Source organism: Ctenopharyngodon idella, chromosome 2 (assembly GCF_019924925.1).
Source record: "Ctenopharyngodon idella isolate HZGC_01 chromosome 2, HZGC01, whole genome shotgun sequence".
Classification (NCBI taxonomy): domain Eukaryota; kingdom Metazoa; phylum Chordata; class Actinopteri; order Cypriniformes; family Xenocyprididae; genus Ctenopharyngodon; species Ctenopharyngodon idella.
In genome coordinates this window covers 8,451,452-8,470,708 of record NC_067221.1, presented here as the reverse complement: position 1 = coordinate 8,470,708, position 19,257 = coordinate 8,451,452, and the positions used below count along the sequence as shown (strand labels likewise).

The 19,257-nt window shown below is 35.6% G+C and overlaps 1 protein-coding gene across 1 annotated transcript in view; it reads left to right on the top strand.

Annotated features, from left to right (window-relative positions):
* The window catches only part of astn1 (astrotactin 1), a 239,111-nt gene that overhangs the window by 96,233 nt on the left and 123,621 nt on the right, over positions 1-19,257 (top strand). The window contains 2 exon segments of the mRNA XM_051870300.1: positions 2,020-2,157; positions 10,831-10,981. Coding sequence (XP_051726260.1) covers positions 2,020-2,157; positions 10,831-10,981 — 289 coding nt within the window.

The following is a 19,257-nucleotide window of genomic DNA, read 5'->3' as shown; positions in this document are numbered from 1 at the left end:
CCTCGCTGAGACATCAGATTTCAACAAAAATATCTTAATTTGTGTTCCGAAGATGAACGAAGGTCTTACGGGTCTGGAACGGCACGAGCGTGAGTAATAAATTACAGAATTTTCATTTTTGGGTGAACTAACCCTTTAAAGCATTTATAACGTTAAAAAGATTTAATTTTTAAAAGATCATCAAAGAATCTTGAAAAAAATGTATCATGGTTTCCACAAAAATCTTAAACAACACAATATTAATAACAGTAAGTTTAGCATATTAGAATGATTTCTGAAGGATCGTGTGACTGGAGACTGGAGTAAGGAAATTCAGCTAATACGTTACATATATAATATATTATATAACATATACTGTATATATAACATATATGATAAAATAATATAACATAAAATATATTAAAATAGTAAACAGTCATTTTAAATTGTAATAATATTTCACTGTTTTACTGTATTTTTGATACTGTACTCAGTCTTGGTGAGTGTAAGAGACTTCTTTTAAAAACATTAAAAAATCTTATCGATCCTAAACTTTTGAATAGTAGTGTACAGTACATGAACAACAACAACAACACCTGCACAAATAAAGCCAGCAAAGAGTAAAACAATATTCCTGTAAGAGTAACCACATAATTTATTCATGCCGCAATATGTGCTGGGAGCTTGCAAACCCTTAGCAAATCAGCAACATTATTCATTATGAAACTGTTAGCCCAGTTTGGACAACATTTGGGTGAATATTGCCAGTCTAACAAGGATTTTTATCTAGATTCAAAGTGATTTACAATTCTTAGTTGGCTATGCATGACTCAGAAGCCCTGTATGCTTAATAAAATGTCATTTTATTCTTACAGTGTAGGTGTAAATCACATCTACACCTGCATAATACGGGAAAAGTAAAAGAGCTTTCAATAATGTAATCAGACAGTATTTTTTTCTTGGCATAATGTATCTTATGCAAATAGAATTACTGAGGTGATTGTTTAGCTTGTATACTTGCAGCCTTCCTGGGGTGCATGGGTGGAATATAAAATGATAGTTGAGATTACAGGGGAAAAGCAAATGAATAAAGGAATGAATCAATGACTCATTCAAGCACATCCTGGCTATTCTGAATGCACATCTTCAGAGGAAAAAAAGAGCATCCTCATACTTGTGTCTTGGACACTTTTTCCATTGTATGCAAGTCAGTTCTGGACAGAACATTTATTGATTGAGTGTTATGACACGAAGTCGAAACCTCAGAACTTCAAAGTGAATTGAAGTGAAGTAAAACAGAGCTAGCTTGTACATGTGCCAGTTTTCAATTACTCCTACAAACTCTTTGGACCTTCTGTTCTGGGCATTATTTTACAATGCTCGGTTGCTTTGTTTTTGTAGTCCTCTATGAATATCCACCCACGAGTTGATCTTATCTGCCTGGACGTCTCTCAGCAGTAAAACCAGGGGGGAGTTTTCAAGGTCAGATAAGCATTCCGGTAATGACTCAAGTTTTAAAATGTGCTACTGTTCTAGTGTGAGGGTCAAACTGGAAATACTGTTATATGCGATTTTGCAGGAGAGAAATGTAGGAGTTAGGAGGCTATTTTTTTGCTGTCAACTTAAGAATACAATCAATTTGAACCTTTAGATGGACCAGTAAGAAAACACATTATTTGTTAAACCCCTGCACAACTGTGCAGAGGCGGATACAATAAACCAAATGAATAAATGTCTTTATATACTATACATGTGGGAGTCTCTCATGAGGATGTATGGATTGTGTTTCTTAGCAGAAATCATTTGCCAAATATGAACAATAACCTGTCTCTTTTTCAGTGTGAAAATGTGTCGTTCATTGTTACCCTGGACACCACTATTTTTATATTCCTGCACCCAGAATTTCAATTTAATCTCCAGGGATCCTCAGGAGAAAACACTTTTTTTTTTGAAGAATTATAAAACTATGTCATCCAAATGGCAATTTTCTTGTCTCACAATGTAGCAGTACAGGCTGAAATATTCGCCTTTTTGTTTCAGATTCACATATACTCTTGGAGAAGGCATGTGGCTGCCACTTAGCAAAAGCTTTGTCATTCCTCCAGCTGAGCTGGCCATCAACCCTTCTGCCAAGTGCAAGACAGATATGACTGTCATGGAGGACGCAGTGGATGTCAGGTAGGAGATGACATTTTCAATCTAAGTTTCAAAGAAGAATAGCTGAGCAGTATGACATATTAAAATGCAATAGTTTATTTAAAAATAGACCATTTTAGATCAATCAGCAGCCTTCCTAATGTGTTATAATTGATACTTTGCTCTTAAAAATGTTGTTACTGTTGCCATCCTCCATTTTATCATACATGCTTTTTATCTTTTTAATGTACATCTTTGAAAGTCTATGGTTTTTAGAAAGTTTTAAAGTGAATTTTATAGAAATATATACTTTTTACAAATCTTTAAGTAAATTTTAAGAAGTTCTGTGGATCTGTCAGCCCCTCATTCCCAAATGAACAGGCATAACGTTATTAAAGGATTAGTTCACTTCAGAATTAAAATTTCCTGATAATTTACTCACCCCCATGTCATTCAAGATGTTCATTCTTCAGTCAAAAATAAATTAAGGTTTTTGAGGAAAACATAGTGGACTTCAGTGGGGTACAACAGGTGGAAGGTCCTAAATGCAGTTTTAGTGCAGCTTCAAAGGGCTCTATATGATCCGAGGAATAAGGGTCTTATCTAGTGAAAGGATTGGTCATTTTGGTCATTTTCTAAAAAAAAGCAAAAAAAAAAAAAAAAATGATATAACCACAAATGCTTGTCTTGCACTGTTCTGTGATCTGACACGCATGACGTAATCAGGGTTGCCAGATTTTCACAACAAAACCCGCCCAATTGCTCCTCAAAACTAGCCCAATTGCATTTCAGGGGAGTAAAATCCGTGTCTTTGGGGGAGCTCCCCTGGTAAAATTCGCATTCCAGGGGCTAAGTATCACGTTATTTGGGGTCAATTCAACCTGCGGACATGAAAAACAACCCGTGGCAACAGTGTAAAAGTAGCCCAATTCTGCGAAAAAAAAAAAAAGCCGCAGACTTGGCAACACTGGACGTAATCACGTTAGAAAGGTCACGCGTGATGTAGACGGAAGTACCGCGGTAGGGTGAAAAACTCCATCTCATTTTCTCCTCCAACTTCAAAATCATCCAATATCGTTGTTTTACCTTTTTTTTTTTTTTTTTTTGTAAAGGGCGTTTGGCTTAGTCTTTGCACATTCGCTTTGTAGACAATGGATCTGTACTTTCACCTACATCACGTATGACCTTTGTAACGTGATTACTCCATGCGTGGCGGATCGCAGAGCAGTGCAAGACGAGCATTTGTGGTTAAAAAATATATACATTTTCATTTTTTTTTAGAAAATGACCGATCGTTTCGCTAGATAACACCCTTATTCCTCGTCTGGGATCGTGTAGAAAAATCCTGGAATGTTTTCCTCAAAAACCTTAATTTCTTGTCAACTGAAGAAAGAAAGACATGAACATCTTGGATGACATGGAGGTGAGTAAATTATCAGGAAATTTTCATTCAGAAGTGAACCAATCCTTAAAGAACACCTACATTTGTTCCAATTAATTTACTGTATTGATTCAGGTCAAAATAGGGTGGAAAGTAACTAAAGAGTTCAAACTGTATTTACCGCAGTGAATGTGTTGTAGAAACATTAGTGTCATTTTTTTAAAAAAAAAACTGTATTGTCAAAATATTGTTTACATTTTTACCACTTTATGAGTGCATTTGAAAACTGCATCGTTCATGAAAATTTGTACTGTAGTTGATTCCTATGTCATGTTCAATCAAGTTTTTCTGAAATAACAACCGTAACTGAGGTAGGCAGAGCTAAGCAAAGGGCCACTTCTTTCTCTTTGGATGCCATTCACTAAACTTACCACCAAATTAAAGTTGAACCATGAGCATTTTGTTTTAAATTATTCCTTCATGCCATTTTTCACAAGGAAATGTCAAAGATAATGATATTTAAATGTGGGGTTTTGTTAGATATTACATGCACTTGCTCGAAAACACTGGTTTTACTCTAGTTAAAGTTTAACTAAACTTTACCAAAAAAAAAAAAAAACCTCTTCAACTAAACACTTTAGAAAAAAAAGGGCAACTGTGCATGACAAATTAAAGATTACTGATCTAGGATGTCTTGGGTGTCTTTAAGTTGACTGGATAATTACAGTAAATTACAGCAACATGCCTGTTCAGTGTGGTTGCAGACTTTTAAGTAGCCTTTGTGTTTTTGTAACGACAAAAAAATCATTATGTGGATACAGTTCAAGACTTTGCAAAACACTTGTGTCGAGACCCACGTCCTTACCTTTTAGTTGTGTATTTCTTCAGATATCCTGTTGAGACCTCTTTTCTGTAGTGAATTTTAGCACCTATTGATTTAATTTAGCTACCATACCTCTCATGAGAAGTATGGTACATCTCGTCATTTGTCAAATATGACGATGGTTTACTGATAATGGATTCCACTGAGCCTCTTTATTGAACTGCAACTGATTAAAGTTTCCAACCAAACGAGGTAACATTTCTTTCTTTTATTTTCTTTTTTCTTTTTTTTAAATCCTCAAAATTGATGTGGCTTGACATTATCCAGACCTTGCAGGGACTTTGAATGCATTGCCAAAGGGCACATGCTGATTTGATTAATTTGTTTTTAACCCAAAATTGATTAATCTTGTGATTAGTCTCACACTAAATTATCATGGTAGCTGGTGCTTAAAGGAAGTTTTAAATATTTCAGTGCTCAGGGCCTTAAAGGCAGTAAAATGGAAACGTTACTTTTGAAAATTCAATTATAGATATGGTTTTGTTCATAAGAAATAATACAGTTGGAAATAACCTATAAAGAGTGCTGCTGTTATTGTCAGAAAAAAATATATGTCACTGTCTGATGTTAATTAGAAGAGGCCTTACTGTTAAAGTAAGAACTAGTTAGTCATTCCTGTCTCTAATTAACTCACTGTCCTTATAACACACACACACACATAATTTGTTTCCATGGCTGTTTTTAAAGACATGCTCATGAAGGTGTTATTTAGCTATATACACAAGTATGTGGTGGATATGGTTTCTTTCCTCTATCTTAATTTTTATTTCTTTGAAAGGTCCTCTAAGTGTGTCCTACTGGTCTCCCGCAGAGTGGCTAGCTTCACAGGGTCCACTGTAGAGAAATTGGCAGGCCATGTGGTCCCTTGGCCCCGGGCTTACTGAATATTGCCTCAATTCCAAGTGTTTTGAGAGCACTGGAATATTTCAAATTAAGACTTTCCATGTTATGCTGAATATTCGTCATAGAGATAATGTACTGCCTGTTCTTTAAAAAGATAGTTCACTAAAATATGAAAATTCTGTCATCTTGTTCAAAACCTGTATGACTTACTTATAGGGGTGGGATGGTTAGATTTCTCACGGTTCGGTTTGTATCATGGTTTTAGTGTAACGGTTTTGGTACAGTTCGGTATGTGCTATGTTCAGTAAAAAATAGGACAATTGTCAAATAAAGATAAAGAAAATAAAAACAAATAATCTAACTACAAGAAACAGCACAAATAAATACATGAGAGCTAAGATACAAATAAAATAAACAATGCTTTACAGGTTTTTCAGGTATCTAACAGCTTTCAGGTACAGAAATTGAATAAAGTAATCAAATATAAAATAACACTGCATATAAACTTCTTTGAATAGTTAAATAAAGATGAAACATTAAGTTACAAAAGCTATTCAGTCAAGAGTGATTTCTTCGTGCTTTGTCGTTCGATTAACATTAAAACACATAGAGCAGGAATATTAGACTGCTGTCCCTTTAAGACCTAATTCAAAGATCCAGTACACTGATACTGATACACATGCGTTGTCTGTCTTGTTTTTCTCTTAAGACATAACCTACTATGTTTGTTAGGATACTCGCTAAGATTGACATAGTTTTTGTGTGAATTTGTCCGTTTAGGTGCAAGACTTGAAAGAGAATTTGCGCGAGAGTATCTGTGCGCTGTGACGCGGCTCTCCGTGCTTCGGTTGAGTACACTACACACACACATCTCCTCACAGTGCGCGTGAGTTCTCTTTCGCGTCTTACGGATGAATGTTTAAATTGGCAAGGTTTAAATGAGTTTAGTTTAAACACAGATAGCAACGTGAGATGTTCAGGTCCTAATCTTAATTTAACATCCTGCCTAATGTCCTATAAACAGTGTTTATATTGAAAGCTATTAATACAAATATAGTGAATGTAACCATGTAGTCTGGCACACTAATAGGCCTACAGATGTGCAAAAAAGAGAAAGTTACTTTACATTCTAACATTGTAACATTACAATCTAAAAATAAAAATAATGCTTTTTAAAGCAGAAGTTGAATTCACTAGACTAAAAATTAAAATAAAAACAAAAGCACAGACTAATTAGCTATACATTTATATTATATACACTTACTTGTAGGTTTAAAATTCTACATGTGGCACATTTATTGTTCAACAAACAAACATTTTATCAAAATGTATATTTTAGTCAGAATTTTGGCGATCCCATTCTATTGAGCTCCGCCTGTTTGGCGCGAATGCGCGCGGCGGCGCTCGTTCACGGAAGTCTATGAAGTTTAGAGGAGAATGAGATTCGCCAGCAGAAGGCTCGTCCACTCCTGACAGCAAAATGGAAATATTGTATGACTCTCTAACATTTACAGATGGAGAATATACCTGTGAAATGTAAGTTATGCGCTTAGGAAAACACCACATCACAAAAGCATTAAACAGCGCAAATATCTGTCAGCACATGAATCTGTCAGAGCATCTGACGGGGCAAGCCGCTTTAAACGATAGGCCTACGTGTTAACTATATCTTATTCTTACGAGTTATTTTTAAAGCCCTTAATATTAAGCATGTCTCATGTTTAGGCCACATTGTATTATGAATTTCCCCCGCAGCAGCACTCTGCGACGTCCACCGCTGTTTTTCAGATGCGCTCATATAAAACTAAACGGTATCGCCTCATTCCGTATCGTATATTAAAAATATATCGGTATATCGTACAAACTCGATATACCGCCCAGCCCTATCTGTTTGGTTACAAACATTCTTCCAAATATCTTCTTTTGTGTTCAGCAGTACAAAGAAATTAATACAGGTTTGGAACAACTTGAGGGTGAATAAATGATGATAGAATTTTCATTTTTGGGTGAACTATCCCTTTAACTCTATTGAAGAAAACAACTGCATTTATAACCTCCAACAAAGTTAATGAGTTACTAATTAATTTGGCTGGCTCATTGGTTGGAATTAAGTCTAGAATTTTTTGACTTGGCATAGCCTACTTGTGAAAAGCTGAGGGAAATTGTATATTTAAGCATCGTTACTTTCACTGATCATCTTTGACCACTGTTAAAGCTGTAATTATTACTTAGAGAATTAAATATTAGGATAATAACATATTTTTTATAATAATTTAAATGTCTGTGGACTGCAATTCCCAGCACTAGTCAGAGCCTGCTTGTTTGGAAAATTACCATAGCTGTCGACTTCGTACATCACACAGTAAATATTTGTTCATTTCAAGCACAGCAAACACATTTCGCTACTGTTGTGCAAGTGAACCAGTACACTGCTTCTACTCCCAGCAGCATAATCTGATCCAAAGAAAAGCAATCTTGGAACTGCACAGAACAATCAGTTTAGAGAGAATACAGTGTAGACTCTGTATTGGTGTCTATAAAGTTAGATGTTTGGCACGTCATTGCTTTTATGCTAGAGCAGGATTCTTCAACAGGGGGTCCGCTACCATAGGGGGTCCGCAGCAGCATCGCAGGGGGCCTGCCAAATATTGTTTGATCTCCACATTTTCTGGGAAAAAATGAAAATATGAATATATTTAAATTTAGATACGATATAAAAACAAAAATACAATATTAAATATTAAATCCAACCAAAGCTAAAGTTCATAAGTTAAGAATCAGCTTCATTGTGCCTTCTAGATTAAAATGTATTTATTAAAATTAAAATGTAATGTACAGGTACATCAACTGACATAATATGATTGGTGATTTTCAGTGACTTTTTCTAGAGGTAACGTTGTTACACCAGTCAATGAATTATTATGTCAACCGATTCGTTCAAACACAATGAGCATGTTTACACGCGCAATGATACGCTGATAATTCCCCATCTGACTCTGAGTATTCCAAATGTTATGTCAGTTATGAAACTTACAGACTCATATATTATCTTCTCATGCAGTTACAGATGCAGCATTTTGACTGTACCACTTTTACTTTGGCTGCAAGAGATGAGAATACATTTTTATAATTTCTATATCGTCTGATTTTGCTATATATTTCCTCCACTCTTATCGCGAAACGCTCGCTCTGTCTGGCTGCGCTTAAATCCGCTGTAAGGATGCTTTCCTGTCACATATCACACATGCACACATTAATAAGCACACAGAAAAATAGGTTAACGAGCGAGTTGTGTCGATCTGTTTATGCTTAAGCTGTTTATGACCTTACACCGATAAAGGAAAACGGGTTAACGCGTTTACATGACCACATGCATTGTTGGCTTGTTAAGCATAATCGGGTTGAGAATATGCATGTACAGTAAACGCACTCAATTAATCTTTCAGGAATGAAAGAAGTGACTCTTAATGAGTATCATTGAATCATTCTCCGAAATCTTTTAATAACATAATTTACTTTAGGCACAAATAAATCATTGAATCATTCACTCAACCAATTCATTGACTATGACTTTGTTTGAAAAAACAAAGAAAGTAATTGGCTATATTGTGTCTAAAATGTAAGATACTCAGATATGATAAAATGATAAAATGTAAGATATCTTTTTGTTTATTGAGCTGTTGTACAAAAGCAGTCATGGTGACCATTAAACGTTATATACTACTACTACTACTAATTATAATAACAACAACTATCATCATCATCATTATTATAATTATAATTTTTATGATATTATTTTTATTATTATTGTTAATGCAAAGTTGTGTCTCAGGTTACAATGAAAGCTTTAGAACAATAACAGATAATGACTGATTAGTGTCTTAGCTTTTGATTAAAAAAGTATTATGTATCACATTTGTTTCAGAGTGAATCTTCTATTACTTGGATTGCCTTCTTTATTATAGTCTTAAGTGAAGATTCATTTTAATTACTTCTTGCCACTGTTGAAAAGAGCAGGCTGCACTTTTCCAGTGTCTAGTCTGAAAATGCTTGCTTTGTATTTGGAGTTAAGCTACTAATTAGAGCTTCCACAGACTTTCTGTTCTAAGCCCTGCCAATTGAGATGCTTTGTTCACAGAGGTAGATTTGTCTCAATTTGTTCAAAGTGCCCCCATTACCGTGGAACAGGAGTCATTATATATTCTGCCTTATTACGATAACATCTTCCCCTAACGACCATAACATCACGGCTTTAAAAGGTCTGCTTTCTCTGGTACTCCTAGTATTTAGCTAAGATTGGTGGGAGTGGGAACCTGAGGTGAGAACCACAATGTTCTTTATTAAGTAAGGTGGGCATTCACTGGGAATCTCCAGTGAATATTGTTAACTGTGATGCTGTTACGTGAACAAGTAAGTGCAAGTAAATCCTAATTATTCTTTGGCTGCATTATATCATAGAGAAATGTGGTTTGATTTTTTTTTAGTCATTTCTTTTTAAAGAAGTCCTATTGTGAGGAATCAAATGTTCTTTTAGCAGGACAGATACTGTTATTCCCATCTTTATTTTTAACAAGGTCCCCAGTCATTTCAATCTGACACATTATAATTGACACATTGTAGTACAGACTCTTTTGAGATTCTGAAGAATTAAGCAAACTAACAGTAACAATAGACAGTTAAATATTAACGGTTGGATAGAAGGTGGAAAACTGTCATGAAATTATTTTGAGATTATATGAGATTATTTTTATCTTATGGTTGTTTAATAACTTTACCAGTGGAAAAAAAAAAAAAAAAAAAAAAATGCATGATCTGAAAAAGTAGCCTTTAGTTGCTTTCTCTCTCTCTCTCAATTATTTTTTAATTTATTTTTGTGTTTATACATACACTTATTTGATTGTCATTTGCATAATTTTTAAACACTGACAGACCATGTCTCCAGTTGGCTTTGAAACAGGAATCATTGGCCACTTCTACCAGAAAAAAAAATAGAAAAAACAAAACAAAACTTGGAACGTAAAGGCAGTATTTCTGTCTTGAAGCTGAAATCACAGTAGCAGAACTATGAATCCATTTATCACAGCACTCCACTTCTCCAGCAGCCTGGTGATTTCACACTCTTAAAATATATTAGACAATAAAAGGTCACTGGTTTGCTCCTTCATCATGACCACTGCCCATTCATATTTCATAGTAATGATAAATATTTGGATGTTTCAAGTGCTCTAGAAAGGGGGAAAAAATATCACCCAATGCAATTTTCCAGCCACATAGCTGAAACCAAGGTCAGAGCAATGGAGTTCATCTGTTCAAGGTTTAGCCATCAGTGCTGTTGTTTACTTTTGCTGCCCTGTAAAGCTTTTCCCTTTAACTGGATTTATGGTAGCGTAGAGAAGACAAAGAATAGTCATTTTTTACTTCACATTACTTGCCTCTTTAATATCCAGTTCTGATATGTGTATGTAATTTTCTGTGTATTCCATAATATAATAACAAGTAGAATATCATTATGCATTTTCATAATGATGGCTAAAGATGCTAGAGGTTGTTTACAGTATAATTAACCTGCCATTACTAACTGAGTTTTCTATGCATCATTGTTCATCAGGGAGGAGCTGATGATTTCTTCGTCCTTCGACAGTCTGGAGGTGCTGCTCGACTCTTTTGGGCCTGTGCGAGACTGTTCAAAAGACAACGGAGGCTGCAGCAGAAATTTCCGTTGCATCTCTGATCGCAAGCTGGACTCTACTGGCTGTGTGGTGAGTTGTCTTGAAACTAATGAAACTAATTTTATGTTAAATAATTGTTTAAATTTATTGCATATATCAAAATGAAGAGAATTAATTCATTTATTCGAAGGCATTAAAGGCACAATATGTAGGATTTTTTAATTAAAATAACCAAAAACCACAAATTTTGTTGACTTGTGTACTTGCATTATCCCCAATGTTTCCAAGAATGTTTAAATCGAGAGAAGTAAGCAATTTTAACCAGGACATGGACCGTGTCCGTGCCTCGCCTGTCAATGACATCATACCCACGTTACCCTCGATTTCCAGTTTTATTTTGTACAAACCATGGAAACACCAAAGACGCTTTAATATATTGTGTTTTATTAGACAGGCGAGGAACTGTTTGGATACATTCATTGACAGAAAACTAATCATGTTATATAGCTCAACACAGTAAGTCTTATTGCTTAAATCTTGTTTTCTTGATTTACCGCGAGTACCATGTTTTTCCATGCCTAATATCGATCTAGCTTACTGCAGTGTGCAACGAGTGTCTCATAGCAGCTGCAGAGTGAACAGAGTAGCACTATAACAACTTTCAACACACAAAGGTATCTAATATGATAAAACAGCGCTGTTTTACCCTACATACGCATGACCGAAAGAAGCGGAAGCAGTCGTCTGCGGCATAATAAAAGCTCCACTGCTCTTGAGCCGAGTGTCGTGCTCAAGAGCTCCATCAGCCTTGTTCCACTCCAATGGCTTTCAGCCACACCTTGCTTCATACTACAGTAGTGTTAATAAATCTTTAATACATTAGCTCATCCATGAATATGATTTCTACCCGAGTCTCGTCGGATTCTTTTCCACTGGCTGTAGACGTGAAGACAACACCACCCATGATTCCGCGAAATCATCAAGTCATCATGCCACGCCTTTGTTTTGAATAAGTGACCTCTAGTGGTGAAAATTACATATTGTGCCTTTAATATGAAGAATTTTGACAGATGAGTAAAACATTTAAAAATGACTTTAGAAGTCCATATATTGTTATTTTCTATACCCATATTAGAATTGCTCCAGTGGTAGGAATAGTTTTTGATGATTTAATTGCTAATTTAATTATATATTCAATTCAATTCACATTTATTTGTATAGCGCTTTTAACAATAAGTTTCAAAGCAGCTTTACAGAAAATGCATATGTTTTCATTACTATTTAGAATAATTTTTTATTAGAGGTAACTCTGTTTAAGTAATGTCCATATGTCAGAAATGTACAATTCTAAGATAATACAAATCATGCAGTTAGCTAACATCATGTATTCATTTAGGAAGAAACAATGATCTCATTAAGCAGTTATTACAAGTGATCATACATATATATGTATATATATATATATATATATATATATAAATAAATGTTAAACCCCAATCATTTGAGTTGTTCCCTTGTCTGTCTGTCACCCTTTGGAATTACACATTTATCTCCTTTCCTGCCACTTCCAGCCCTCTTCTTATCTCTCGTTTGATGCTTTCTCTATTTACTTGTTTACAAACTGTCATAGACTCAAAACAGAGATAAAATGATCCATTTCTACGCCTGTACCATCATAAACTTCACAACATTTCTGCAAATGTGAAGAAAGAACACCCTCTTATACTCAATTTCTATAAAAAGCATTTACTTTTATAAGTTAGGCCTTCCTTGTCTGCCGAAGAAGTTTATTTAGCTTACCATGGGAAATCTTATTTGTTTCTTCCATTGCTTTTCCTTTTACATCACACTCACTCTCTCTTCCTCACTTGTGGCTGTTAAGCAGCCATGAAATGAGGCAGGGTCTCTGATTTCACTCACCATCTGGCTGAGGTACGCTTAAAGTGTTTGATTTCTCACTCTGGCATGCGCCATGATTAGTGTGTTTGGCTGGCCATGCTGATGGGAGGATTGTTTCAGCCAGGGTTTATGAAAAGTGCTGTGTCTCATCCATCTTTCTGACACTCACTTCATTCATGATCTCCTGCTCATGTTTAAAAACATGCGAATCAGGATTTGTTCAGGTGCGTGTCCAGTGCGAGCCTTATTGGATATTTGTTCCTGTCTATCGTTTTGTTTAATTTGAGAGATGTTTGCATTGATTGTATTTTCAATGAAGCATATGAATCCTCAGTGACAGTTGGTGTCATGCATCTTTCTGTTTTGTTTTGCATTTACATTTATATTTAATCATTTAGCAGACACTTTTATCCAAAGCGACTTACAAATGTTTTTTTTTTGTTGTTGTTGTTTTTTTAACAACATAATAGTTCTTTAAATTAGTGTAATTAGTGTAGTTTTTGATTAGTGTTCGAATCCTGACCAAATATATGCATAATATTTTAATAAATCTGTAATGATGGGTCGACAGAATGTGGATCCATTTGCAGCTAGTTTATTAAAAGTACTTACAGAGTAGACAGGGCAAAGGCAGAGGCAAAAACAGTAACAGGCAATGGTCGAGGCAGGCGGCAGACAAACAGAATCAGGGTACAGGCAAGGATCAGGGCAGGCAGCAAAACATTCACAGTCCAGGAAACAGGCAAAGATCAGGGTCGGCAGCAAAGGGTCGCAGGGAATAAACAGTCCAATCGATAACAGGTAAATAGTCCACAGAAAAACGCTCAGAAATGATCACCAAGGCAAATCAAGACTTCGCGATGTGTGAGTGTGTGTGTGTGTCTTAAATAGTGTGAGTGTGATGCGGTGCAGGTGTGTGTGCAATCAGTCCCAGGAATGAGGGCCCATGGGAAACGTAGTCCGAATGAGAACTGATCAGTATTCCGGTGATGGCTCCCTCCGGTGGTCCGGAGGAAGGGCCGAGGGAGCCACATTCGTGACAAAATCAGTCAAAATTTCAGCTAAACATGAAAGCCATACTTCTTTGTATTCTATGGGGAAAAATCATAGGAGCAAAATGAGAATGGGCAGATCAAATTATAATATAATAATATAGCAATTTTCATCGTCTGTTATTTCCAGTGGACTCATTTTGTAACACTTTATCTTGTACTAAAATGAAGATCTCCTTTTATGTAAATATATTTCTAAATATCACTTGGTTAGTTTTTTTTTTTTTTACTCTTGAATCACATTTGTTTATGATAGGGGTCTAACGGTAAATGTATTCATCCTGAACTGTCATGGTACGGACGTCACGGTTTGGTGCATACAGTCAGACAACGAATACAGTTGGTCACAGGCGATCCACACTCCAATCCAGAAGGGGGTGTGCGCGGTAATGCAACACTTTTTGCTAACCACCACAACAGGAAAAAGAACAGAGGATCTATGCATTTTTACGTGTAATCTCTCAACCAGTGTTTCAACCATGAAAAAGACATCAATAAAACAGCTTCATTTAGTGTCCACAGAATGCTATTTCACTAGAGAAATGAACTCTAGAGGGGAGATTTTCACTAAATATATGCACTATATTAGCTTATATATTCATTATATTTACTTTACCTGTTAGTAATGTCTTGATTATTTAATATATGTGACCCCTGCTGGCAAATTTTATTCAAAATGATGTGTGATTTGTTGGAATCCTACAAAAAATGACTGAGCTACACCTGTTTGAAATCGATAGAGTCAGCAAGGTCAGTTTTGAGTTTTCTGAAGGCTCCAAAACAAAATCACCTAGCAACCATATCTTAAAATCCTTGGTAATACCACCAAATTTGGCACAAACTAAGTCAGAATCCATATCTATAGGAAAAAATATTGATTCCACAACTGTTTGATTAACATTAATGAAACAGACAGCCTATATATTAAGACCTACCGTAGGCTACCACATGTATCTAATATAAAGTTACACATCTGATGTTTTTCCCCAACAGTTAACTAAATGTTCACTTAACGTAACAGATAATGTCTGCGTGAATAGTCACCAAATCAGATTTTTTGAAATACTGTAATTCTGTGTAAATGTGTATCAAGATTGCATGCTGTCTGAGGCGTCTTTGTGCGCGCACTTCAGATGCATCAGTCAGCGCGAGTACGATCATTTTGTTTACATCAGCATGAGTTTGAAAATCACATTTCATTGGGTCAGACTCATAGCATCATTATGAATATTCACACTTTAAAACAATACCAAACTTCCACTGAGGGAAGTGCCAGTAGTCGAGAAGAGAGCGGAGAAAAACAGCATTTTTCATGGTCAAAGGAAAGGTACTCCTCTCAGAAAACATACAAAAAAAGAGACTTTTAGATGTTTAATTGCTATTTGGAGCATTGGGATCACTAGACGAGGGCTTAAGAGAACTAATTTTTGTGAAAACCTCAATTTCGACCAAAATTTACATTTTTGACTTGTTTTGCTCGAAATTAGCCCGTGCGCATTCCTACTTATTTTGCCCAGCATATGGTCACATAACATGAAAACAAGTTATGACATTAACTGTGTAAATGATTATATTTTGAAAATGAAATATTTTTTATATATTTTATAATTAGATTTAGAAGTTAATGCAAAACCTGCCTTATGTGCAATTTACATTTTTTTATTATTATTATTTGAGTGTTGATTATTATATCTAAAAATAAATAGCAACTGAGTTTAATAGTTTGGGCTCTGTTGTTGATTGTAACATTTAATATTATAGTACTGTGCAAAAAAATGGCTTCCTGTATATAGTTTAAAGCATTAGCTGAGATAGATTTTTTTATCCTTATGAAAATGTTAATTGTAGCCTAATTGAATTTATTTAAAGAGAGAGACACAATTTGTTCAATAAACCACTGTTTAATAAAAAAGAAGCAATTTTATGTTTAGTTTTCTCTCCCCTGCTGTACCGAACCAATACCGAACCGTGACTTGAATATCGAGGTACGTACCGAACCGTCAGTTTTGTGTACCGTTACACCCCTAATAGATGATATTAGACATTACACATTAATTTATTGAGTTTTCTGTGTTGTACTCATGAGATGTTGGTTAATGTAAACAAACTGTAAGGATGGATTTATGATGAATATGATGAGGTGTGACACTAAATTCTACTGGGTCTTCTTAGATGTATTTGCATACTGAAATGTGATTGATTAATCTCTTCTGTCTTGCATCTATTTTCATATACTCTTTTGCTACCTTGCAAACACTGATATTTGCTTCAGGTAAAGCTGGACGGACAGCCCCAAACCTAATGCTAATGAAACAGATGTTATGGCCTCCTCAATATTTTGCAGAAATTTCAACTCTAAATTCATCCTGCTCCTCTACTTCAGAACACACCCTTCTGTTGAGCCCATAGCTTGATGTTTTGTAATTAACAGATGACTGAAGCTATAAAAATGATGCTTCAATCTGTCCAATCATAAGAGCTCGCTACGGGCCCCCCAGAGAGCCTCATTCCCCCCCTAATCAATTAACACCTTGTCTGAAGACAGCAGTGCCACTGCTGCTTCTGTGTTTTAATATCGCAGCCTGCGTGAGTGGACTCGTTCCGATCTGCTCTGTCTAGCTGATGTATAGCACTCCTGGGGAGAGGAACAGTGCACTAGTTTGGAAATACTCTGATAATCGCTAAATGATGATGTGATTAATTAGTTCCTTTCCCTCCAGCACACTAGGTGTTGAGTGCTTTTGTGGGACACATCGGGGTGCCCGTCGTCCGTCCAGCCGTCCACATGAAAAACAAATTGGATCCTCTCTAGATCTGAGCGAGCCAGCCAAGCGTGTTCAACAGAGACTTTTTGATATTGCTGACAGATACTGGTACAGCAGCTGTCTGTATATGAATGAATTATGTGAATGTACGATTTTTACCATTGTATAAAATCAGAATGGCAATGAATTCCATAAGTAATACATATGTGCTGTATGGGATTTATGCTACTAGCAGAAAAATTTTAACTAAATTTTAAAATAAAATGTAAATATATATATATATATATATATATATATATATATATATATTTAAATTATGTAATATTTTAAAATATTTGTATATATTTGGAAAAAAAGTGTTTACAATTATTTGACATTTATTGAAATTATCATAGCTGAGCAGTTGTGGTAAATATGCATTAAAGGCACAAAATGTAAGATTTTTGTAATAAAATATCCAAAAACCACAAATGGCTAGAAGTGACCGCAGCGGCAATCCACCTGTCACTCAAGTGGCCGCGCCGTTAATTATGCAGAACTTTAAGGCTTAATATAATTTAAACGGATGAGTTATAAAAAAAATTCACCCCCCTCACAGTTGTCATGAAGGGCAAAATTAGCTGTATAGATCAAAACCACAATTTGTACCAGGCTGTAAACATGTTTTTTTCTGCTGTAAAGTTGGGCATTTTAACATGGGGCTCAATGAGATTCTGCTCTCTTTTGGAGCCTGTCCCTAGCGGCCAGTCGATGAATTGCGGTTTAAGTCACTTCCGTATTGGCTTCAAGAGAAACGGGGGGAAGTTGCCGCTTGGTATTTACCCACCAAATCATTTGAAAAATAGTCACATACTGTATCAGTAACAGGCTAATATAGCATTACATTTCACGTTCCTTGCAGCTAATTCATTATGATGACATAAAATATTGTGAACAAATGTACAGATAATACAACAACTAATTCATTACCTCATCCGTGAACATGGTTTGTGAATTCCATGCTTCTCTGGATGGTGAAAACGACATCTCCCATCGTTCCACTCTCCTTCATAGCGTCATCAAACTTGGCTTTTGTTATTGTTTTGAAAATGCGACCTCTGGCGGTGAAAACTTACATATTGTGCCTTTAAAAAATATAATTAAATAAATAAATAAAGGAAATAATCATTAGAACCTGAGTATGTTGAGGTCCAGGTCATCCACTGGTGGTAGAGTTCTCTGCCTCTTATTGATGCATTCCATCTCTCCATCGACAACTCCCTCACAATCTCCTCAAAAGCTGTTCTGTCTCCTATCATGTTCTGGCTGTTAAGCACTTCTGAGTTCCTAGTCAATACTTGGCAAAGGTCTTCTGAGTGCAAACTCGGTGGGAGTGATCCAGATGCTCAGCAGGGAGGAAACACCACTGTTTTTTTCCTTTCCTCCCAGGATCAAAAGGTGGTTTTAAAGGACTGTATCCATATCTGTGACTATCTGCTATAGAGGGACAGTCTGGGCCAGCAGGGATACTTGGCCATGCTAATGTAGCGAGCTATAGTCCCTGAAGCAAGATTTGTAATATCACTGACTTTCACATTGACCATTGCCATACTGAATAAGAAGAAAAATATTCTACTGTATTTGCAAAAATCTTACTAGGAAGTTTTTTTTTTTGCACTTTTGTTTAATTAGATTGTTAACTTTGACATTAATTAAATGTAGTGTTATTAGTAAAAAATAATTGATGCTATAATTCTGGCTTTCTTTTTCTTAAATTTAATTTAAGCTTTTTACAGTTTAATTACACTGATTTGATCATTGCTTTGTTGTAGCAGTCAGTGGGCAGTGCAAAACTGTTAAAAAAATAATGACAACCTGTTGTTTAATTATCAGGGTTTAAATAACACTTGTTTTTGCACAATCTAACCATTTGGACGTTTTTGCAAAGTATGTCAATAATTCATAAACCTTGTGGTTTTCTGCATGGGTTTATGTGGCAAGAAACAAAGCACCTGCCAGTCTTCCACATTGGCACAATTCAGCCCAGTTAATGTTGAATTGTATTACGTGTGTGTGGGGTGGGGGGGGGGACTATTATGTTTCTATAGCAACTGTTCATGACAGTTTTCAGATTACAGATTCAGTGCATGTCTAAAAATCAACAATACATATGTCTGCGGTTTCATGTTAAGAACAATATTACAGCTGTTTTTATCTGTAGCTATCACTATTTTTTGGGGCTATTCTTCTTTTTTCTCATGAAAAAAAATTGGATAAGTGTTCTGTCTCTTTTGTTCTTTCCCTCCTTTCTGGCGTTTTTTTGGCAGTTTTTAGATTTGCATAGCTTATCCGACAGTCTGAAAGGGATTTGTTCCTATATGACAAAATCACATGGGCAATTCTCTTAAGCTTTGGAAAGCTGTGGGACTAGATCCCCATTTGGAAATGAGATTAAAAGGCTCAGTAGTTCAGGGCTTTTTCAGTTTATCTTGAATTTAAAACCTTCATGACTTCTCTGGCATCATTAACTGTCTCACCATGTCCTCTGCGCTACAAAGTGCTTTTCAATCAAGAATGCTTTGAGCTCAGATAGAAGACTGCAATAATATTGAACTATGACTCAGGAATTGCATTATTCACTGTTAGATGGACGCAAGGGCATTCCAGAACA